The sequence below is a fragment of the Aotus nancymaae genome, unplaced genomic scaffold, assembly GCF_030222135.1.
Source record: "Aotus nancymaae isolate 86718 unplaced genomic scaffold, 86718_ANA_hifiasm-v0.15.2.pri h1tg000089l, whole genome shotgun sequence".
In the NCBI taxonomy this organism is placed as follows: domain Eukaryota; kingdom Metazoa; phylum Chordata; class Mammalia; order Primates; family Aotidae; genus Aotus; species Aotus nancymaae.
In genome coordinates this window covers 17768903-17788369 of record NW_026988504.1, presented here as the reverse complement: position 1 = coordinate 17788369, position 19467 = coordinate 17768903, and the positions used below count along the sequence as shown (strand labels likewise).

At 40.6% G+C, this 19467-nt stretch overlaps 2 protein-coding genes across 4 annotated transcripts in view; one reads left to right on the top strand and one right to left on the bottom strand.

Moving 5' to 3' along the window:
- CEP95 (centrosomal protein 95) overlaps positions 1-4639 on the top strand; it is a 38592-nt gene extending 33953 nt beyond the window's left edge. For 2 of the 3 annotated variants that reach the window (XM_012453876.3, XM_012453875.3), the window contains 2 exons: positions 3724-3795; positions 4295-4639. In XM_012453876.3, the coding sequence (XP_012309299.1) occupies positions 3724-3795; positions 4295-4471 (249 nt within the window). In that variant the 3' untranslated portion in view covers positions 4472-4639. Of the gene's footprint in view, positions 1-3041; positions 3161-3723; positions 3796-4294 lie in introns of all 3 variants that reach the window. The other variant, XM_064369648.1, reaches the window with a different exon arrangement.
- A 4002-nt stretch (positions 4640-8641) lies between these two features.
- Positions 8642-19467, bottom strand: part of SMURF2 (SMAD specific E3 ubiquitin protein ligase 2) — a 116431-nt gene continuing 105605 nt past the window's right edge. Inside the window, exons 16-19 of the mRNA XM_064369516.1 lie at positions 18324-18444; positions 14028-14229; positions 12709-12784; positions 8642-12331 (exon numbers count right to left, since the gene is read on the bottom strand). Coding sequence (XP_064225586.1) covers positions 12232-12331; positions 12709-12784; positions 14028-14229; positions 18324-18444 — 499 coding nt within the window. The 3' untranslated portion in view covers positions 8642-12231. The remainder of the gene's footprint in view (positions 12332-12708; positions 12785-14027; positions 14230-18323; positions 18445-19467) is intronic.

Sequence of the window (19467 nt, the reverse complement as noted above, 5' to 3'; positions counted from 1 at the left end):
TTTTTTATTTTTTATTAGTCTGGCTAATGGTCTATTGTGCTGGTCTTTTCAAAAAACCAGCTCCTGGATTTACTGATTTTTTTAATGTTATTTTGTGTCTCTATATCCTTCAGTTCTGCTCTGATCTTATTTCTTGTCTTCTGCTAGCTTTTGAATTTGTTTGATCTTGCTCCTCTAGTTCTTTTAAACGTGACATTAGGGTGTTGATTTTCGCTCTTTCCTCGCTTTTCTTGTGGGCATTTAGTGTTATAAATTTCCCTCTAGACACTGCTTTAAATATGTCCTCCAGAGATTCTAGTACATTGTGTCTTCATTTTCATTGGTTTCGAAGAACATCTTTATATCTGTCTTCATTATTTATCCAGTAGTCATTCAGGAGCAGGTCGTTCAGTTTCCATGGAGTTGTGTGGTTTTGAGTGAGTTTCTTAATCCTGAGTTCTAATTTGATCGCACTGTGGTCTGAGAGACTGTTATGATTTCCATTCTTTTGCATTTGCTAAGGAGTGACTTCCAATTATGTGGTCAATTTTAGAGTAAGTGCTATGTGATGCTGAGAAGAATATATAGTCTGTGGATTTGGGGTGAAGAGTTCTGTAGATGTCTTTAGGTCTGCTTGGCCTAGATCTGAGTTCAAGTCCTGGATATCCTTGTTAATTCTGTTCGTTGATCTGTCTAATACTGACAGTGGGGTGTTAAAGTTTCCCACTGTTACTGTCTGGGAGTCTAAATCTCTTGGTAGGTTACATTAAGAACTTGCCATATGTATCTGGGTGCTCCTGTATTGGGTGCATACATACTTAGGATTGTTAGCTCTTCTTGTTGCATTGATCTCTTTACCATTATGTAATGCCCCTCTTTGTCTCTTTTGATCTTTGTTGATTTGAAGTCTGTTTTATCAAAGCAGGGGTTGCAATCCCCCTGCTTTTTTTTGCTCTCCATTTGCTTGGTAAATCTTCCTCCATCCCTTTATTTTGAGCCTTTGTGTGTCTTTGCACGTGAGATGGGTCTTTACTCTTTATCCAATTTGCGTCTTTTGATTGGGGCATTTAGCCCATTTACATTTAAGGTTAATATTGTTATGTGTGAATTTGATCCTGCCATTTTGATGCTAGCTTGGTTGTTTTGCCCATTAGTTGATGCAGTTTCTTCATAGTATCGATGGTCTTTACAGTTTTTGCAGTGGCTGGTACTGGTTGTTCCTTTCCATGTTTAGTGCTTCCATCAGGAGCTCTTATAAGGCAGGCCTAGTGGTGACAAACTCTCTTAGCAGTTGCTTGTCCGTAAAGGATTTTATTTCTCCTTCACATATGAAGCTCAGTTTGGCTGAATATGAAATTCTGGGTTGAAAATTATTTTCTTTAAGGATGTTGAATATCGCCCCCACTCTCTTCTGGCTTGTAGGGTTTCTGCCGAGAGATCCACTGTGAGTCTAATGGGCTTCCCTTTGTGGGTGACCTGACAACTTTCTCTCTGGCTGTCCTTAGCATTTTTTCCTTCATTTCAACCCTGGTGAATCTGATGATTATGTGCCTTGGGGTTGCTCTTCTCTAGGAGTATCTTTGTGGTGGCCTCTGTATTTCCTGAATTTGCATGTTGGCCTCTGTATTTCCTGAATTTGCATGTTGGCCTGCCTTGCTAGGTTGGGGAAGTTCTCCTGGATAATATCCAAGAGTGTTTTCCAGCTTGGATTCATTCTTCCTGTCACATTCAGGTACCCTCATCAAACACAGATTTGGTCTTTTCACTTTTTCTCTAATCTTGCCTTCTTGCTTTATTTCATTGAGTTCATCTTCAGTCTCTGATATCCTTTCTTCTGCTTGATCAATTTGGCTATTGAAACTTGTGTATGCTGTGTTTTTCAGTTCCATCAAGTTGTTTATGTTCTCTATGCTGGTTATTCTAGTTAGCATTTCATCTAACCTTTTTTCAAGGTTCTTAGTTTCCTTACATTGGGTTAGGACATGCTCCTTTAAGCTCAGAGAAGTTTGTTATTACCCACTTTCAGAAGCCCGCTTCTGTCAATTCGTCAAACTCATTCTCCATCCAGTTTTGTTCCCTTGCTGGTGAGGAGTTGTGATCCCTTGGAGGAGAAGAGGCATTCTGGTTTTTGGTGATTTCTGCGTTTTTGCGCTGATTTCTTTGCATCTCTGTGGATTTATCTACCTTTAGTCTTTGAAGTTGGTGACTTTTAGATGGGGTCTCTGAGTGGACGTCCTTTCTGTTAATTCTTCTAACAAACAGGCCCCTCTGCTGCAGGTCTGCTGGAGTTTGCTGGAGGTCCACTCCAGACCCTGCTTGCCTGGGAATCACCTGCGGGAGCTACAGAACAGCAGAGATTGCTGCCTGTTCCTTCCTCTGGTAGCTTTGTTCCAGAAGGGTACTTGTGAGATGTCAGCCAGAGCTCTCCTGTATGAGTGACTCCCAATCAGGATAAATGGGGGTCAGGGAGCCACTTGAGGAGGCAGTCTGTCCCACAGCTGAAGTGCTGTGATGGGAGATCTGTTGCTCCCTTCAGAGCTGCCAGGCCAGGGATGTTTAAGTCTGCTGAAGCAGAACCGACAACCACCCCTTTGCCCAGCAAGAAGGGAGTCAAGTCACTATCTGCCTGCAGAGGCCTTGCAGAACTGCCATGGTCTCCACCCAATTGCTGTGTAAACTTTCCTGGGACTTTGTTTACACAGGCAAGGTTAAAACTGCCTACCCAAGCCTCAGCAATGGTGGACACCCCTCCCCCCATGGAGCTCATATGTCCCAGGTTGAGCTCCGACTGTTTTGCTGGCTGCAAGAATTTCAGGCCAGTGGATCTTAGCTTGCTGGTCTTTGTGGGGGTGGGACCTGCCAAGCCAGATCACTTGGCTCCCTGACTTCAGCCCCCTTTTTTACATAGAAATGAACGGTTCTGCCTTGCTGGCGTTCCAGGTGCCACTGGGGTATAAGAACAACAACAAAAAAAATGCTGCAGCTAAAACAGCTGCCCAGTTTTGTGCTGGAAACCCAGGGTGTTGGTGTTGTAGTCACCAGGGGAATCTCCTGCTCTGCAGGTTGTGAAGACCATGGGAAAAGCACAGTATCTGAGCCAGAGTGTCAGAGTGTCCGGAAAAATCCCTAATGGCTTCCCTTGGCTAGGAGAGGGAGTTGTCTGGCCCCTTGTGCTTCCCAGGTGAGGTGATGCCCCACCCTGCTTCAGCTTGTCCTTCTTGGGCTGCACCCACTGTCTAACCAGTCCCAATGAGATGAACCTGGTTACTTCAGTTGGAAATGTGGAGATCACTCACCTTCTGGCTTGCTCTCACTGGGAATTGTGGACCGGAGCTGTTCCTATTTAGCCATCTTGGCAGAAGTCTTTTTTTTTTTTTGAGATGGAGTCTTATTCTGTCAGTTACCAGGCTGGAGTGCAGTGGCGCAATCTCAGCTCACTGCAACCTCTGCCTCCTGGGTTCAAGCGATTCTCCTGCCCCAGCCTCCCGAGTAGCATCTCCTGACCTTGTGATCTGCCTGCCTCGGCCTCCCAAAGTGCTAGGATTACAGGCATGAGCCACCACACCCAGCTGGACCCCATTTTAAAGATTGAAATTTAAGATCAAATAATACTTGACCACAGAAGAGTATATTGCCCTATTTCCGTTAAAACGATTTTAAGCCTATGAACATTAAGAAATGTTACATTTGGACTACAAACGTTAAATATAAGATCTGATTTTTTTTCTTCCTTATCATCAACAGTTTTCATTGCTGGCGGAAGCCATATCACAGGAACATCAAGAACTTAAAGCCAGAGAGAAATCTCAGGCCCAGGTAATAATTAACAAGATAGACGTCAAGTCAGGTGCTGCATGGCAACTGTTTGTCAACAAGGGACCTCAGACATTGGTGGTTGGAGCAGTAGGCTACACCATACAGCCCAGGTGTACAGTGACAGTACCACCACCTAGGTTTGTGTAAGCACACTGACATTTTGCACAGTAACGAAATCACTTAATGATGCATTTCTTGGAACATATCTGCATCATTAAGTGACACATGACAATTTATTTGCATTTTTAGTAAGTAGAAAACAAATGTATTATGCCTTTAAAGGGAATGGAGAGAAGACAAATAAGGAAGTCCATCATCTATGACCCAAGATATTTTTATCCTATGATTTTAACTTTAGTTAGGTCTCTGTGGGAACTGCTGCTAGATTGTTAAAATTTTTGGAGGAGTTTGAATAGCTGGAAGATGGAGAGGGAACAACAGTAGATGAGCGCCTGGATAAGTGCTGTGAATAGCGGGATGACATGCCTTCTCTTTTCAGACTTTACATAAGGTGAAGAGGGAGCTGAGATCTAAGATGGAGAAGGAAATTCAGCAACTGCAGGACATGATAACACAGAATGACGATGATGTTTTCTTCCGGGAACTGGAAGCTGAGCGCTTCAGATCTCGGCTTCAGCTGGCTTCCTTTCAGTACAGTAAAAGTCCCTCGCTATGAGGCAAGACATGCTCATAGGTGAGGGTTTCGGAGGCTTTTCCCAGGACAGAGCTAGAATTGACCCAGTAAACAGTCTAAGCCAGAAAAAAATCATTTTCAAATGCTTTATCTATATTTTCATTCTAGTACTTATGATTTTTTAAATAAAAATTATTTTCTAAAACCTTATTGCTTTTGAATTTATGACCTAAAACATCTGAAAGGGGGTAATCTTCATTAGTTGTATTTGTGCTAAAATAATTAACAAGCTTTGTTTGAGCTGCCAACTCCTGAAGCCTGTTGCTTTAAGTCGACAAAAATAAAGAATTTAGAATTATTAGCACTTGAGTACAAAAAATACATATTTGAATCATTAATTAGAAAAGAAAGGTGGTTGGTTATCAGAGGTGGGCGTTGGAGAACATTGACAGTACTGTATATGTGTAGGCTTTTTTGTTTGTTTGTTTGGGACAGAGTCTCATTGTGTCGCCCAGGCTGGAGTGCAGTGGCACGATCTTGCCTCACTGCAGCCTCCGCCTCCCAGGTTCAAGCAATTCTCCTGCCTCAGCCTCCTGAGTAGCTGGCATTACAGGCATACACCACCATGCCCAGCTACTTTCATATTTTTAGTTAGTAGAGACGGGGTTTCACCATGTTGGCCAGGCTGGTCTCGAACTCCCGACCTCAGGTGATCTGCCTGCCTCAGCCTCCCAAAGTGCTGGGATTACAGGCGTGAGCCACCATGCCCTGCATAGGCTTTTCATAACATGGCTAGAAGATGAGAACATGCAATATGGCAGCCAGATGCGGTGGCTCACGCCTGTAATCCCAGCACTTTGTGAGCCAAGGTGGGCAGATCACTTGAGGTCAGGAGTTTGAGACCAGCCTGGCCAACATGGTGAAACCCCATCTCTACTAAAAATACAAAAATTAGCTGGGTGTGGTGGCACCCAGCTGAGGCAACATACAGTATAGAAAAGATCCAGAAGTGTAGCACCCAGGCATATGAGCTGTGACTCTGAGTGTTAGATTACGTACTACCACTAGATTTGTTAGAACAAGCCTAACAATGCTTTTTTTTTTTTAATGTAAAATATTTTAGGAAGACTGAAGTTGCTAGTTCTGGTGATTGGTGGGAACTGGTACTCTTTACTAAGCTAAAAACTAGGAATAATCAAAAAAAGAATTTATGAGAGAATTGGCCAGAGAAGGAATAGGATTTTTCAGCAAAGGTCAGAAAATAGGAGACAAACAACTTATTTTTGAAATATGAAAAGCAAATAAAGACCACTTCACCAGACTAGCTTAGCAAGCAGAGGACGGTGCAATTCAAGTGCTGTGGATCATGTGTATCAAGCCAGTTGGCCTGGAGCAGTCCAGGAAAGGCTCATCACAATCATGCGTTTGGAAAGCACTATGTAGGGGGGTGTTACAGAATAAGGTGCTTGGTATTAGAACTAAATCCTCATCTATCATAAATAGGGACTAACCAGACTGTATTTAAAATTAATGAAGAGAAGGCCGAGGTGGGTGGATCATGTGAGGTTAGGAGTTTTGAGACCAGCCTGGCCAACACAGTGAAACCCCATCTCTACTAAAAATACAAAAATTAGCTGGGCATGGTGGTGCACACCCTGTAATCCCAACTACTTGGGAGACTGATGCACGAGAAATCCTTGAACCTGGGAGGTGGAGGTTGCAGTGAGCTGAGATGGTGCCACTGCACTCTAGTCTGGGCGGCGGAACGAGACTCTGTCTAAAAGAAAAAAAAAAAAAATAGCATTATGAAAATTAGGAGAAACATCTTACGTTCCCTTGCCATCCCATGGACTGCACCATGGCATGGTGGTGCCCACCTGTAGTAGTCCCAGCTACTTGGGAGGCTGACATAGGAGGATCAACATGAGCCCAGGAGTTTGAGGCTACAGTGCACCATGACTGTGCCTGTGAAATAGCTACTGTACTCCATCCAGCCTGGGCAACACTGTGAGACCCTACCTCTTAAAAAACAAAAAAACACCCAAGGATGGGATTCAGTACCTTGCTGAGGTGGGTTATTTACTCATGTGCTCCCATCATGACTGACTGCTTTGCTGTACAGAAATTGAGTTTTAAATACTTAAGTTTGAACTTGGCCTACAGTGAGACACAGGCTAGAAGCATTACTTCGGAAGTTCATTTCCTAACCACCATGCAAAGCTATATGGCTAGCAGCTAGTACAGAGCCTGGCATGTAGTAGGAGCACAGTAAATATTTGTTGAATGAACAGAGGAAAAATCACATTTAGGGCAGACACCTTTTAAATAAAATTTAACTTTAAAATCTGGTCTATGGCTGGTGCAGTGGCTCACGCCTGTAATCCCAACACTTTAGGAGGCCAAGGCAGACAGATCACGAGGTCAGGAGATCGAGACCATCGTGGCCAACATGGTGAAACCCCAGCTCTACAAAAAATACAAAAGCTAGCTGAGTGTGGTGGCTCATGCATGTAATCCCAGCTGCTCAGGAGGCTGAGGCAGGAGAATCGCTTTAACCAGGGAGTCGGGAGGTTATAGTGAGCTGAGATCATGCCACTGCACTCCAGCCTGGCAACAGAGTGAGACTCCATCTCAAAATAAATAAATAAATAAATAAAATCTGGTCTGTCTAGTTTGCTACACGAGTTAACATAGAAATGTTACACTTTTCCTAAGTAATTACCTCCTCTATCCTGTTACTAGGATCTTGTTCTGTTGTATATATCCTATTGTATATACATATATTGTAAAGACATGGGATATAAAATACAAATCAATACAGTGGGTAACATGGTTAACCTTCATTACAATGGAGGGACACTTTTCAGGTTAAACTTCCGATCATTAGTCAAACTTTTGGATAATTTGTAGACTATTTTAATACTAAAAAAATTAAAAATTGTTTTTGAGACAGGGTCTCAGTCTGTTGCCCAGATTGGAGTACAGTGGCACAATCATGGCTCACTGCAGCCTAGGCCTCCAGGGCTCAAATGATCCCCCCATCTCAGCCCCACCTCCAATAGCTGGGACCATCAGGCACATGCCACTAGGTCCAGCTGGTTTCTGTATTGTTTATAGAGACGGGGTTTAGCCATATTGCCCAGGGTGGTCTCAAGCTAGGCTCCAGAGATTCACCTGCCTCAGCTTCCCAAAGTGCTAGGATTACAGGTGCAAGCCACAGCAGGCCTAAAAATCTTTTTTTTTTTTTTTTTTTTTTTTGCCCAGGCTGGAGTGCAGTGGTGTGATCTCAGCTCACTTCAACCTCTACCGCCCAGGTTCAAGTGCTTCTCCTGCCTCAGCCTCCCAAGTAGCTGGGATTACTGGCGCACGCCACCATGCCTGGCTAATTTTTGTATTTTTAGTATAGGCAGGGTTTTACCATGTTGGCCAGGCTGGTCTTGAACTCCTAACCTTTTAATCCACCCACCTCAGCCTCCCAGAGTGCTAGGATTACAGGCAGGAGCCACCACGCCTGGCCAAAAATCTTTAATGTACTAAAATTTTACAAATTTTAAATAAAACTAGTAAACACAGCACTGAGGGACAAAGTAAAACAAAAATCAGAAAAATTTCAAGAGAATATAAAAGAAGAGCATGCTCACCTTTTGAACTTTTAATACACTGCTACTACTTACATATTTCCCAGGTGTTCCTTCTGTTGTATCCTGTGCTGTGCAGAGATTTACATAGACCATATTCATTCCTTTTCCATCCATGGAGTTAGCTGGACTTTAGAGTAGTGAACTATAAACCTTAAAATCCACGGCTTCTAGAAAAATTTTGAGGATTTTACTGCACAATATACCAAGGTAGGGCTGGCAAATATGAGCCCCTATCATAGCCCTGCCCTCCAGAGCAGAGGTGGTATTATAACAAAGATGGTCGCAGACTGGTGACAGGACCAAGACGCTCTTCCTCACTAACCCCTGACTACCCTCAGAAATCCACGTATGCATAGCCCCCAACAGCTACTGCCAACTGAGCAGTCACCAGGCCGGAGAAAACAGGCACCTTCCATGCTCTGCCTGGAGACAGGAGGCCTGAGCTCTGCAACATTACAGAAGCATCAACTAAGGATGGCATGTGTCCCTGAACTTTTCATTTTGTGACTCATGTCACCCTCCATAGAGCCAATCATAAATGTTTTCAAAACAATTAATTACAAACTCAGTATTCTTTAAAAATGTTGATGCTGTGACAGTGCAAACAGCATTGATTTTATTGCTCGACTTCGGCATGGGCATATACATAGTTAATTTTTAAAAACCATTTATACAGATGTTATTGATAAAGCTCATGTAACAAATGAGTGAAAATACAAAGGATATCAAAGCTAAAACACTCTGTAATAAATACAAATACAATGAAAATGATAAAACTTTGTTTTTAAAGTCAGTTTGAGAGAAGGAATAATATTATATAAAGTGAACTAATTACATCTAGAAATAAAACAACCCAGCATTTGGAACAATCATCATCCTAACATAATGTTAAATACCACAAATGGCACCCGTTGACTGTACGCTTACAAACAAGCAGAAGGAGCTGCTCTACCAAACTAAGGATGGCTAGGACACCCTCTAACTCCCGACAATGCATCCGTCCAATGCACTGGAAGTTCAAAGCCCAGATTTAGTGTTGTAAAGTAAAGTGAATTACATTGTATTCAAAACAAGAGAATCTTGTGCTCCAGACTGTAAATACATGAAAGAAAAAAGGCTTGGTAAAAACCCATTCGGGGCAACAAACTGTGCAAAACAAAATATACACTATACACAGCACTATTTAAAACCTACACCAAGATACAAGGCCCTTGGAGACAAAACTCACCTCTCTGTACTGCCTATGAGCTCTACAAAGTAATCTCTGTTCATAACTAAGCACTCATGATAGAAAGGCAAGAGTATGAAAACAGACACCACATATCTAAAATAATAATACAGCTAGAAGGAAGAGAAGAAAAAGCCAGTTAAGAGGGACATAGAAATAAATATTCACATTAAACGAGGTGCAAGTCCATAGTTCAATGACACATTGGGGGTTTTTGCTTAGCACCTATTTGGAAGTAATCGAGTAATGTAACTTTGAAATGGAAATTAAATCATGTTTTTATATGTGTTGGTGATACCACAGACTGTTAGAGAGTAGTTTATTTTTTTTTTGAAACGGAGTCTCGCTCTTGTTGCCCAGGCTGGAGTGCAGTGGTGCGATCTCGGCTCACTGCAAGCTCTGCCTCCAGGATTCAAGCAATTCTCCTGCCTCAGCCGCCCAAGTAGCTGGGATTACAGGAGTGCGCCACCACACCCAGCTAATTTTGTGTTTTTAGTAGAGATGGGGTTTCACCATGTTGGCCAGGCTGGTCTTGAACTCCTGACCCTCAGGTGATCAACCCGCCTTAGCCTCCCAAAGTGCTGAGATTACAGGCTTGAGCCACCGAGCCTGGCCAATTTTTTTTTTTTAAAGCTCTATTAATTCGTTAGTATAAAGTTAAAAAGGCACTCAAAAAGCAATGGTATTTGCCTGCTTTATAAAATTGTATATTAAAATAAGTGATAGTAGCATTTCATTATTACTGCATCCCTGTCAGTTACGATATCTATAAAGTATCCATTATGTACTTATTTTTTACTGAAAGATTTTAGAAGTAGGCACAATTATAAACTGCCCTAGTGCTTTAATATAAAAGCAAGATGGGCCTGCAACCAATAAGGTACTAGCATGACAGCTGAAAATTACTGATTATCAAAGAACGTAGACACCCCTTTATACATTTCAAAATGTTCTTCAGTACTGAGAATGCAATGTAAAAAAACCAAACTGAGAGGAAGAAGGCAGGCATAAGCATATTACTACTGCACAGTTATAACTATGACTAGCTTACTTGTGACAGTTGATTTGGCCAATGAAACACATTGAAATACTTTACTACATAAGTAGTTCTTGACTTTTTTAAAGCAGCAAAATCTCCCCTTCTTTTATCCCACCCATTCCTCCCTGCTCTGCTGCACCCCATGAAAGCTTACTTGAAATTTCAATATATAAAAGAGAAAAACGAACTGTTCTGGCTAAAGGGCTGGGGATATGGAGCCTGAGGCCCCTGCTCGAATACCAGCTAGGCCTGCCCCCTTGCTCCCTCTCTCTGCCCCTCTTCTCTGCAACCATCACTCCCGAGGCACCCCTGAGGAACCCTTTGGCTCCAAGAACACAGACTGAAACCCACTCAATCACAGAACACAGAAGACCAATTTACTTGATAACTTTAAATTCTGCAGCTTAATTATCTCATTAAAAATTTGCTTATTTCTTCACCTGGAAAAAAAAAGAAAAAATAATTTGCTTATTTCACATAAATTTTGTAAAAAAAACCAAATAGAGCATATTTTTGATGGTTGAATTTAAAAATCCACCTGTGATTTCAGATTCTTTCACTCCCTCACCCCAGAGTTTTGGTTGCTTCTGGATCATACAACATGCCACATACCTTGAAAGCTAAATCTGGACATTTCAAAATCAGATGCAGATCTTCAACACCAAGGGAAGTGGGATTCCCTTACTTCCAAAATGAGCTCTTCAGTTTCAAAGTAATTTGCGTCATAGAGTTAGAATCACTGTTTCTTTAGTAATCACATCCCCGTACTACCGCCCCCTTAACCCCACTTCATTCTGTTAGGTAAAAGCAGGATTTTCTAAGCGTATTAATAATCTTTAGAGCAAAATTCTTCCTTTTTCATAATTTTAGCCAATTAAAATTATGAGGAGTTAACACTTTAGGATGGTTTTGTTAATGGAAACTTATACTGTAATTAAAATACAATATAAATTAGGTGCACTTGTCAGAGGCTTTGGTTTACAGAAATAGTATATATAAAGATAAGCTGACGCAGCAAAATAATGAAAATCCCTTCCCATCCACATGCTCTGAGAAGCTATAGAAATGCAGTATTTTAAGATTAAAAGTAAGTCCAAAATACCTAATCATATCAATTCAAGATAAAAACATTAGGGTTTTTTTTAAAAGAGTCTCTTAAAAACAGGGAGCCCCTGAACACATTTTATTGTAGCAAATAAATGACTAAGTTTAGACTAAATGGCTGCATTAGGAATTTGACAACCAAAATTATATAGCTGTATTCCAGGAAATTCATTCTTGAAAATTGTAAAAAAGACCCACTTACACTAGGCTGGAACATATAATGCAAAATATAATGCTCTGCTATAGAAAAACACAAACATGTAAAATGGCTTAATTTCTTAAAGATGATTCTTTAAGCCAATTGTTTACAAAGGTAGAATAATTCAAAATAATTTTATTGTTTTACAAAGAGCAAGTACAGGAGCTATTGAAAATCATGTATTCAATCAAAATGAAATGTGACTTGTACCGACTGCTGAAGTTGTCTTGATGTTTGAGAGACTTGAAATCTGAAGCGGTTTGAATAGATTACCTTTTATAAAAATAGTAGTAGTCTTTAAATGTAGAATACTGCCTAACTCTGGAAATGTAGGAAAAGTCAGCATTCTTTAGGTTCAAGATATTAAGTTTAAATAGCAGCTGAACGTGGCCTCATGGCAAAGCATAAAGACCTTTTTTTCCTTGAAAAGGAATTTCAAAATTGTCCTTTCCCCTCACAGTGTCCTAGAATTTTTAAAAAAGCGGGGGAGGGATGTTTTCCTGTATTTCAGCATTTTTTGAAATTCTGCTGAAAGGAGGCTGTCAGTCAGGGTTGTATAAATAAGAGTCCTGGGTAAATCCTTGAAGCTCATCATTCCACAGCAAATCCACATGTTTCTTCAATGGCTGTTAGCAGCTTTTCATAGAGCTTTTCATAGCTTTCATAGGGCGGAATGTCTATTCGATTGAAGCTGTGAATAAGCAAATCAAATTTTATACAGTCCATTCAAAGTAAGTAAACTGGCCTAGCAAGTGTATACCAAAATAGTCATATCACTCTGTGTCACACAGAAAACTAAAAAATTGCATTTCTCTAGCAATCATGTTCACTTTTAACGGTATTAAAAAGAAAAAAAAAAGTTGTTATTTCTCTAAAACAGAGATGACCACTTTTGGGTTTTCCTACCAATTTGCAAATAATCTTAACTTTTAAGTCACTTAAACAAGTTGTTTATCATTCCTCTTAAAGGCCCATGTACTAGTAAGTACAATAAATAGAAAGTCAAATCTGTTTGGAACTTACACCTATGTACATGGAATGGGGAATAAAGCTACAAAAATACTGTACCAAGTGTGGGCTTTCGGCAGGTTGTTAGTGCAGGCATCAATCTGGTGTATGGTGAAGAGTCTCGGGCCTGCAGCACCTGAAAATGAAGGAAACTGGGTCAAATCACTGCAGGTGCATGCATTAGTCTCCAAAAATCTTAGAAAAAACTGGTACATAAACCATAGGGTGTAGGGATAGAGGAATGCTGATAAATCTATACTACCAAAGGGCAACAGGAAAAGAATCTGGGTTTTGAAAGCCAGAATTAATCTTAGATAAGGCTTAGATTCCTTAATATATTAGCATTTCTATTTGAGAAAAAGTTCAGGATTGAAATCTCTTTCCCAATTTCTGTCTTTTATAGAAAATCATTACCCCAAAAGCTTGAGAAGAAAAGTAAATCAGGCAAATCCAAGGTAAAATACATATGCACACATTCAAAAAGATGAGGAACCTAAATGCAAATTTAGACTTCATGACTCAAACTGGGCTGAGAGCAAAAGAGCAGTCTATAGAATCCATTTCAGTTTGCACAGACACCCCATACGAATATATGTTGCAGAAATACAACTTCACTTTCTGCATCTAGGCAGTATGATGATGATGAGCTCTCCTTACAGAGAAGGGCAGCACAACTGAAAGCAGGCTCTCCTCAGGGATTTCAGTGCATGCACTGTGGGCAGCACTGTCCAATTATGTACCAGTCTCGCTTTGGATGTCCTTACTCAACACCAGCAGCTTTGAAAAGGAAGTGCTTAAGAGGTAAAGGAAGCAAATGCCACCCAGTGAAGTGCCACATTCATTAGCAATATTACCAACTCATCCCAAAGTTAACCAGTTATTCCACGGAAAACCATTCTTAAAAAAGGAATATGGTTGTAAACAACTGGTCCGATGCCATGCAGTAACCGATGCCACACTCTGACCAAAAACATGGTTTCCATGACTCACGCTGCAAAGAATGAAAAAGTAGAGGGGAGAGGATGCCAGACAGGTAAAGGTTTCACCAGGTTGAGATGTGAACATGGAAGTGAATAACAGTAATTTGCAACAGAATTAAACGTAAGGTGACCAGAAAACAAAAGGCAGAGCATCATCACCAATGGTCTCTACCATGTGGCACTCACTACAATCAGAGAAGCCCACAGAAAAGACTCTTGGGAGGGGAACAAGAGAAAGGAAGAAGAAGGTATCACAATGTGAGAGTCATAGGTAAGAAGTGAAAAGAGAATCTCTAAGCACATGGTTTACAAAATATCTACACAGACCCAATACTGACAGTCCCACCCCCAGCCCTTGGCCCACCTGACACCCAGCTTGCCTGTCCCTCAGGCTGTTACCTTGTAATGCTTTGAAGCCCTGCAGAGGCACTCGAGAGGATCCTGTCACAAACTGAAGCAATCGTGCTCGTCGCTCTTCATCAAAAAACTCCACAGCTTTCCAGAACCATTTGACAATGTTGCTATCTGGTGTACAGTGTTTTAACCGGGTGTTTACCTTCCAGTCATTAACATCTATCTTTCCAAGTCCACAAATAATGAGCTGTAAAAATAGTACACAGCAATGAACCTGTGGAAACCATAGCCAGGCCAAAAATTACTCAAAAGAGAAATTTAGATTTGTACTGCTGGCTCCCATTTGGTGGTTCCTAATCAAAGCTGCACATCAGAATCATCTGAAAAGCTTTTCAAATTGACATACCAGGTCCTAGGCTCAGAGATTTTAATTCAGTGCATCTGGTGTGACAGTTAGGCTCTATATTTTAAAAAGTTCCAGAGGTATCAACTCAGTGCAGACTCCCTCGCCAGGGTCTGAGAACCACTGTTGTGATAGACTTGACTAGGCAGAAAAATTGTGAATGTTTCATAACTTCATAATAAAATTATAAATTTTTTAAAAATGGACAGAAATTGAGACCCAAAAAATAAATACAGTTTTATGTACCTTCCTTGGACCTGCATCATATACTAGTTTTAATACCCATCAGCTTCGTTAAGGGCAATTCAATGTCCTCTGCTGTGATACCACAGTAACATCTATTTCACCACATCCTGTGGAAGCAACTAATAATGCACAAGAACTTCAGAAATGTGTGTGGAATAGTGATTCATAGAAGTTGCTTAATAATTTTTTTTTTTAAGACACAGTTTCACTCTGTCTTCTATGCTGGCATGCAGTGGCATGATCTAGGCTTACTGCAACCTCCGCCTCCCGGGTTCAACTGATTCTCCTGCCTCAGCCTCCCGAGTAGCTAGGATTACAGGCACGAACCACCATGTCCAGCTAATTTTTGTATTTTTAGCAGAGGCAGGGTTCTGCAATGTTGGCCAGGCTGGTCTCAAATTCCTGACCTCATGATCTGCCAGCCTCAGCCTCCCAAAGTGCTGGGATTATAGGTATGAGCCATCATGCCTGCCTACATTTGCTTAATAATCTAAGTTGATATTAAAGCACAAAATGCGATAGCGACCTCTGCTGAACACATCTTGATGGAGAGTCATACAGATGAACTATATCCAAATCATTTTGATACTATTAATACATCTCCCTAGGGTACAAGACTAACTCACCTTACTAATCTGTTTATAATAGTGAATTCCATGTGTACTACAAAACATAATTTGCAAATCCTAGATTTCATAGAATTAAACCCAGGACTAATATATACAACACTAAAATAAATGTTATACATATCATCTTTACAAAGTGTAATGGGTAGGGTGTGGTGACTCACACCTGTAATCCCAGCACTTTGGGAGGACAAGGCAGGCAGATCACTTGAGGTCAGGAGTTTGAGAACAGCCTGGCCAACATGATGAAACCCTGTATCTACTAAAAATACAAAAACTTAGCCAGGCATGGTGGTGCACACCTGTAATCCCAGCTACTTGGGTGGCTGAGGCATGAGAATCAACTGGGGAAGTGGAGGTTATAGTGAACTGAGATCCTGTCAGCCTGGGAGACAAAGTAAGATTTTTGTCTCCAAAAAAAAAACCAAAACAAAACAAAAAAAAGTTAGCCAGGCATGGTAGTGCACACCTGTAGTCACAGGTACTGGGGAGACTGAGGTGGGAGGATCACTTCAGCATAAGAGTTCAAAACTACAGCGAGTTAGGATCATGCTACTGCACTCCAGTCTGGGCAACAGATCAAGACTATCTCAAAAATAAAAAGTTTAATGATGCCGGGCGCGGTGGCTCACGCCTGTAATCCCAGCACTTTGGGAGGCCGAGGCGGGTGGATCACGAGGTCAAGAGATCGAGACCATCCTGGTCAACATGGTGAAACCCCATCTCTACTAAAAATACAAAAAATTAGCTGGGCATGGTGGCGCGTGCCTGTAATCCCAGCTACTCGGGAGGCTGAGGCAGGAGAATTGCTTGAACCCAGGAGGCGGAGGTTGCGGTGAGCCGAGATTGCGCCATTGTACTCCAGCCTGGATAACAAGAGCGAAACTCAGTCTCAAAAAAAAAAATAATAAAATAAAAAAATAAAAAGTTTAATGATACAGGCCCAGCGCAGTGGCTCATGCCTGTAATCCTAACACTTTGGGAGGCTGAAGCAGATGGATTGCCAGAGCTCTGGAGTTCAAGACTAGCCTGGGCAAGATGGTGAAACCCCATCTCTACTAAAAATACAAAAATTAGCCAGGTGTCGTGGTGCAGACCTGTAGTCCCAGCTACTAGAAGGCTGAGGCATGAGAATTGCTTGAACCTGGGAGGAAGAGTTTGCAGTAAGCAGAGGTTGTGCCACTGCACTCCAGCCTGGGCGACAGAACTAGATTGTCTCCACCAAAAAAAAAAAAAAAAAAAAAAAGTTTCATTACTCATTAGCAGTAGAAACTATATTAAAAATCTTAAGCCTACAAAAAAACAACAAACAATAAAAAACAACAACAACAAAATCTTAACCCTACCAAATAAAGTCTCCAAATAATGCTTCTATAGGGTTCTGAAATAAAATCTCCAACAAAGTTTCTACAGGGTTCACTGAACACCACACTGAACAGGGAAGAGGTTATCCAAAAAGTATATGGGTGTATTTAATGACATGAAAGACACTTCCTAAATTCTTTCCTTCAGAGGAATGGCAGGAGGCCAAATCCTCATTTATCGTATAAAGAGATGAAAGTGCATTATATTTCAACCTTATTGTCATTCCTGCTATGTTCTCCTCCTTCTAACTACTTCCTTCTGGCTATTTCACTGTGAACAATTCAATCACAAAAGGAATGGGGAGAGTATTAAGTCAAACTAACCTTTTTAGATTTGTTTGCTAACAGGTCTATTAACAGATTTAGTTAGAAAGGACACTGAAGGCAGTGAATAAAATCATGTTTCAAATTATTAGTAGACTTCAAATATTTGTGTTCTCCCTAACCACTAAATACATTTGGGACCTTTAATAGAATAAAACCTCTTTTTTTTTTTTTAATAGTAGTTCAGTAGGAAATTCAGATGTATTTGTTAAAGGTCTTAATTATAAAACCAGACCTGAGGTGTTTAAGGGCCAGCTTTAAAAGGAAACAAAAAAACTATTAACTGTTTAATATGGCTGTTAGTCTTAAAGACAGTTAGAGGCCAGGCGAGGTGGCTCATGCCTGTAATTCCAGCACTTTGGAAGGCCAAGTTGGGTGGATCATTTGGGGTCAGGAGAGTCCTAGACCAGCCTAGCCAACATGGTGAAACCTCATTTCTACTAAAAATAAATTAGCTGGGCATGGTGGCATGCGCCTGTAGTTCCCGCTGCCTGGGAGGCTGAGACAGGAGAATCACTTGAACCCAGGAGGTGGAGCCGCAGTGAGCTGAACTTATGCCACTGCACTCCAGCCTGGGCAACAGAGCGAGATTCTGTCTTATACACACACACAAAAAAAGACATTTAGATACAATTTATCCTAGGTGTTTTATTTTCTCCATGATCTTGTCTATCAAATGCTTTTTTGCAAAGCTTACTATAAACCAATTGAGAGTAGGCTTTTATCCAAATAAATTTCAATATGGTAGACTAATCAGGTTTTACTTAACTAAATCAGTAACCACTAAGTTAGGGAGTAAATATATATTGGAAGAATGTACATATAAGACATGAAATCTGTTTAAAATAAGAAAGTACAGGATAGAAAAATAAATTTAAAATGTTCACAATATAAGAGAGATTGCTCACAGCTGGGCGTGGTGGCTCAAGCCTATAATCCTAGCACTTTCAGAGGCCAAGGCAGGCAGATCACTTGAGCTCAGAAGTTTGAGACCAGCCAGGGCAACATGGCAAAAAATACAAAAAGTTAGCCAGGCATGCTGGTGTGTGCTTGCAGTCCCAGCTACTTGGGGGACTGGGGAGAAAGGATCGTTTGAGCCCAGGGAGGTTGAGGCTACAGTGAGCCATGATCGTACCACTGTACCCCACCCTAGGTGACAGAGAGAGTGAGACCCTGTCTCAGAAAAAATAGAGAGAATATTCACTCGTAGAAATTCCAAAACATGAAAGAAAGACTTCCAGTGAATAAGAATTATCAAGCACAGAACCATGAAACTTAGAAAGCACCAGAAATACAACTTTCCTCTAAAACTAAGTAACAAAATAATTCCCAATCCTTCCTTATTACACTAGCGATGTTATAATACTAATGCACTAACCTCTAACTCCTTCTCATCAAATGTCTTCAGCAGATGTTGTGGAATTACTTCATTAAATCCTTTCTGCAGAGCCAGGAATTGAGCCTCAATGCCTCGTAAAAATCTCCAGTTCACATAGAGCCTGTAAACATTAGGCAGGGATTTCACATAATCACATACATTTTCAGATCTGGTAATTACTATAAATCTCTACTTTAGCAACATTGCATTTTACAAGTATCTAAAATTAACAACTTAGCCTAACGTCTAAAAATAAACTTCAGACTAATGGAGATAGATGAATCCGGAGGTGTGACACAGTTCAATGTTGATGAAAAGTGGTAACCTTCTACTAACAAAAGCAGCATCAGTAGAGCAACCCTTCAAATCAGAGAAGCTCCTAGGAAACGGGACATCTACCAGAGCTAAGTCTGAAGTTAAAATCTTCATGAAATTTCTTTCTAAATTTAAAGCATATAGGCCAATAACCAGAATAAAGAGCTCATTCACTCAAAAGTGACAATTTTTCTGATTTTACTTGCAAATATAATTTGAATGTGTTGGGTATTTTGTTTCTATTTGAGGGAGGTCTATAGGAGAAAAGGAGGTAGAGAATTCTCATATCCAAAATGAAAAGAAATAGTAAAAGCCAATAGCAAGCACTTTTTGATTAAATACTCATTGTTCTCTAGAGGCTATAAAAATTCTGGAAGGTGTCATTTTACTAACAAAAAAACGCGCTAAACTACATCTATTGTGTGAATTTGTGATTTATAGTGAATTGCTTTTATTTATCTATCTACCCAAGAAAACCTTTCCATCTTACATATCACCGAACTTACTCATCTGTCAAATTTGTTAACATTTCCAACCTTGGAGAAATAGTTCTCTATTTTAAGAAATAAGGTACTTAACATTATATCCTTTGGAGGACCATATTTTTGTTTGTTAAGGGAACAGCAAAACTGTACAACTGTAAAAGTTTTTCTTTGTAATTTTTTATCTCATACCTGTAGTTGGCAAAGGATTATTACTGTATGCTCTAAACATGACTGAACCCTGGAGAGCAGGATCCAGGGACTGAGTAAGACACATGAGGTCTTCCAAAGGAGATAATGCTAAGACTTAGGAAATTCTAATTTGTTGTTTCTTTAATTTTCTTAAA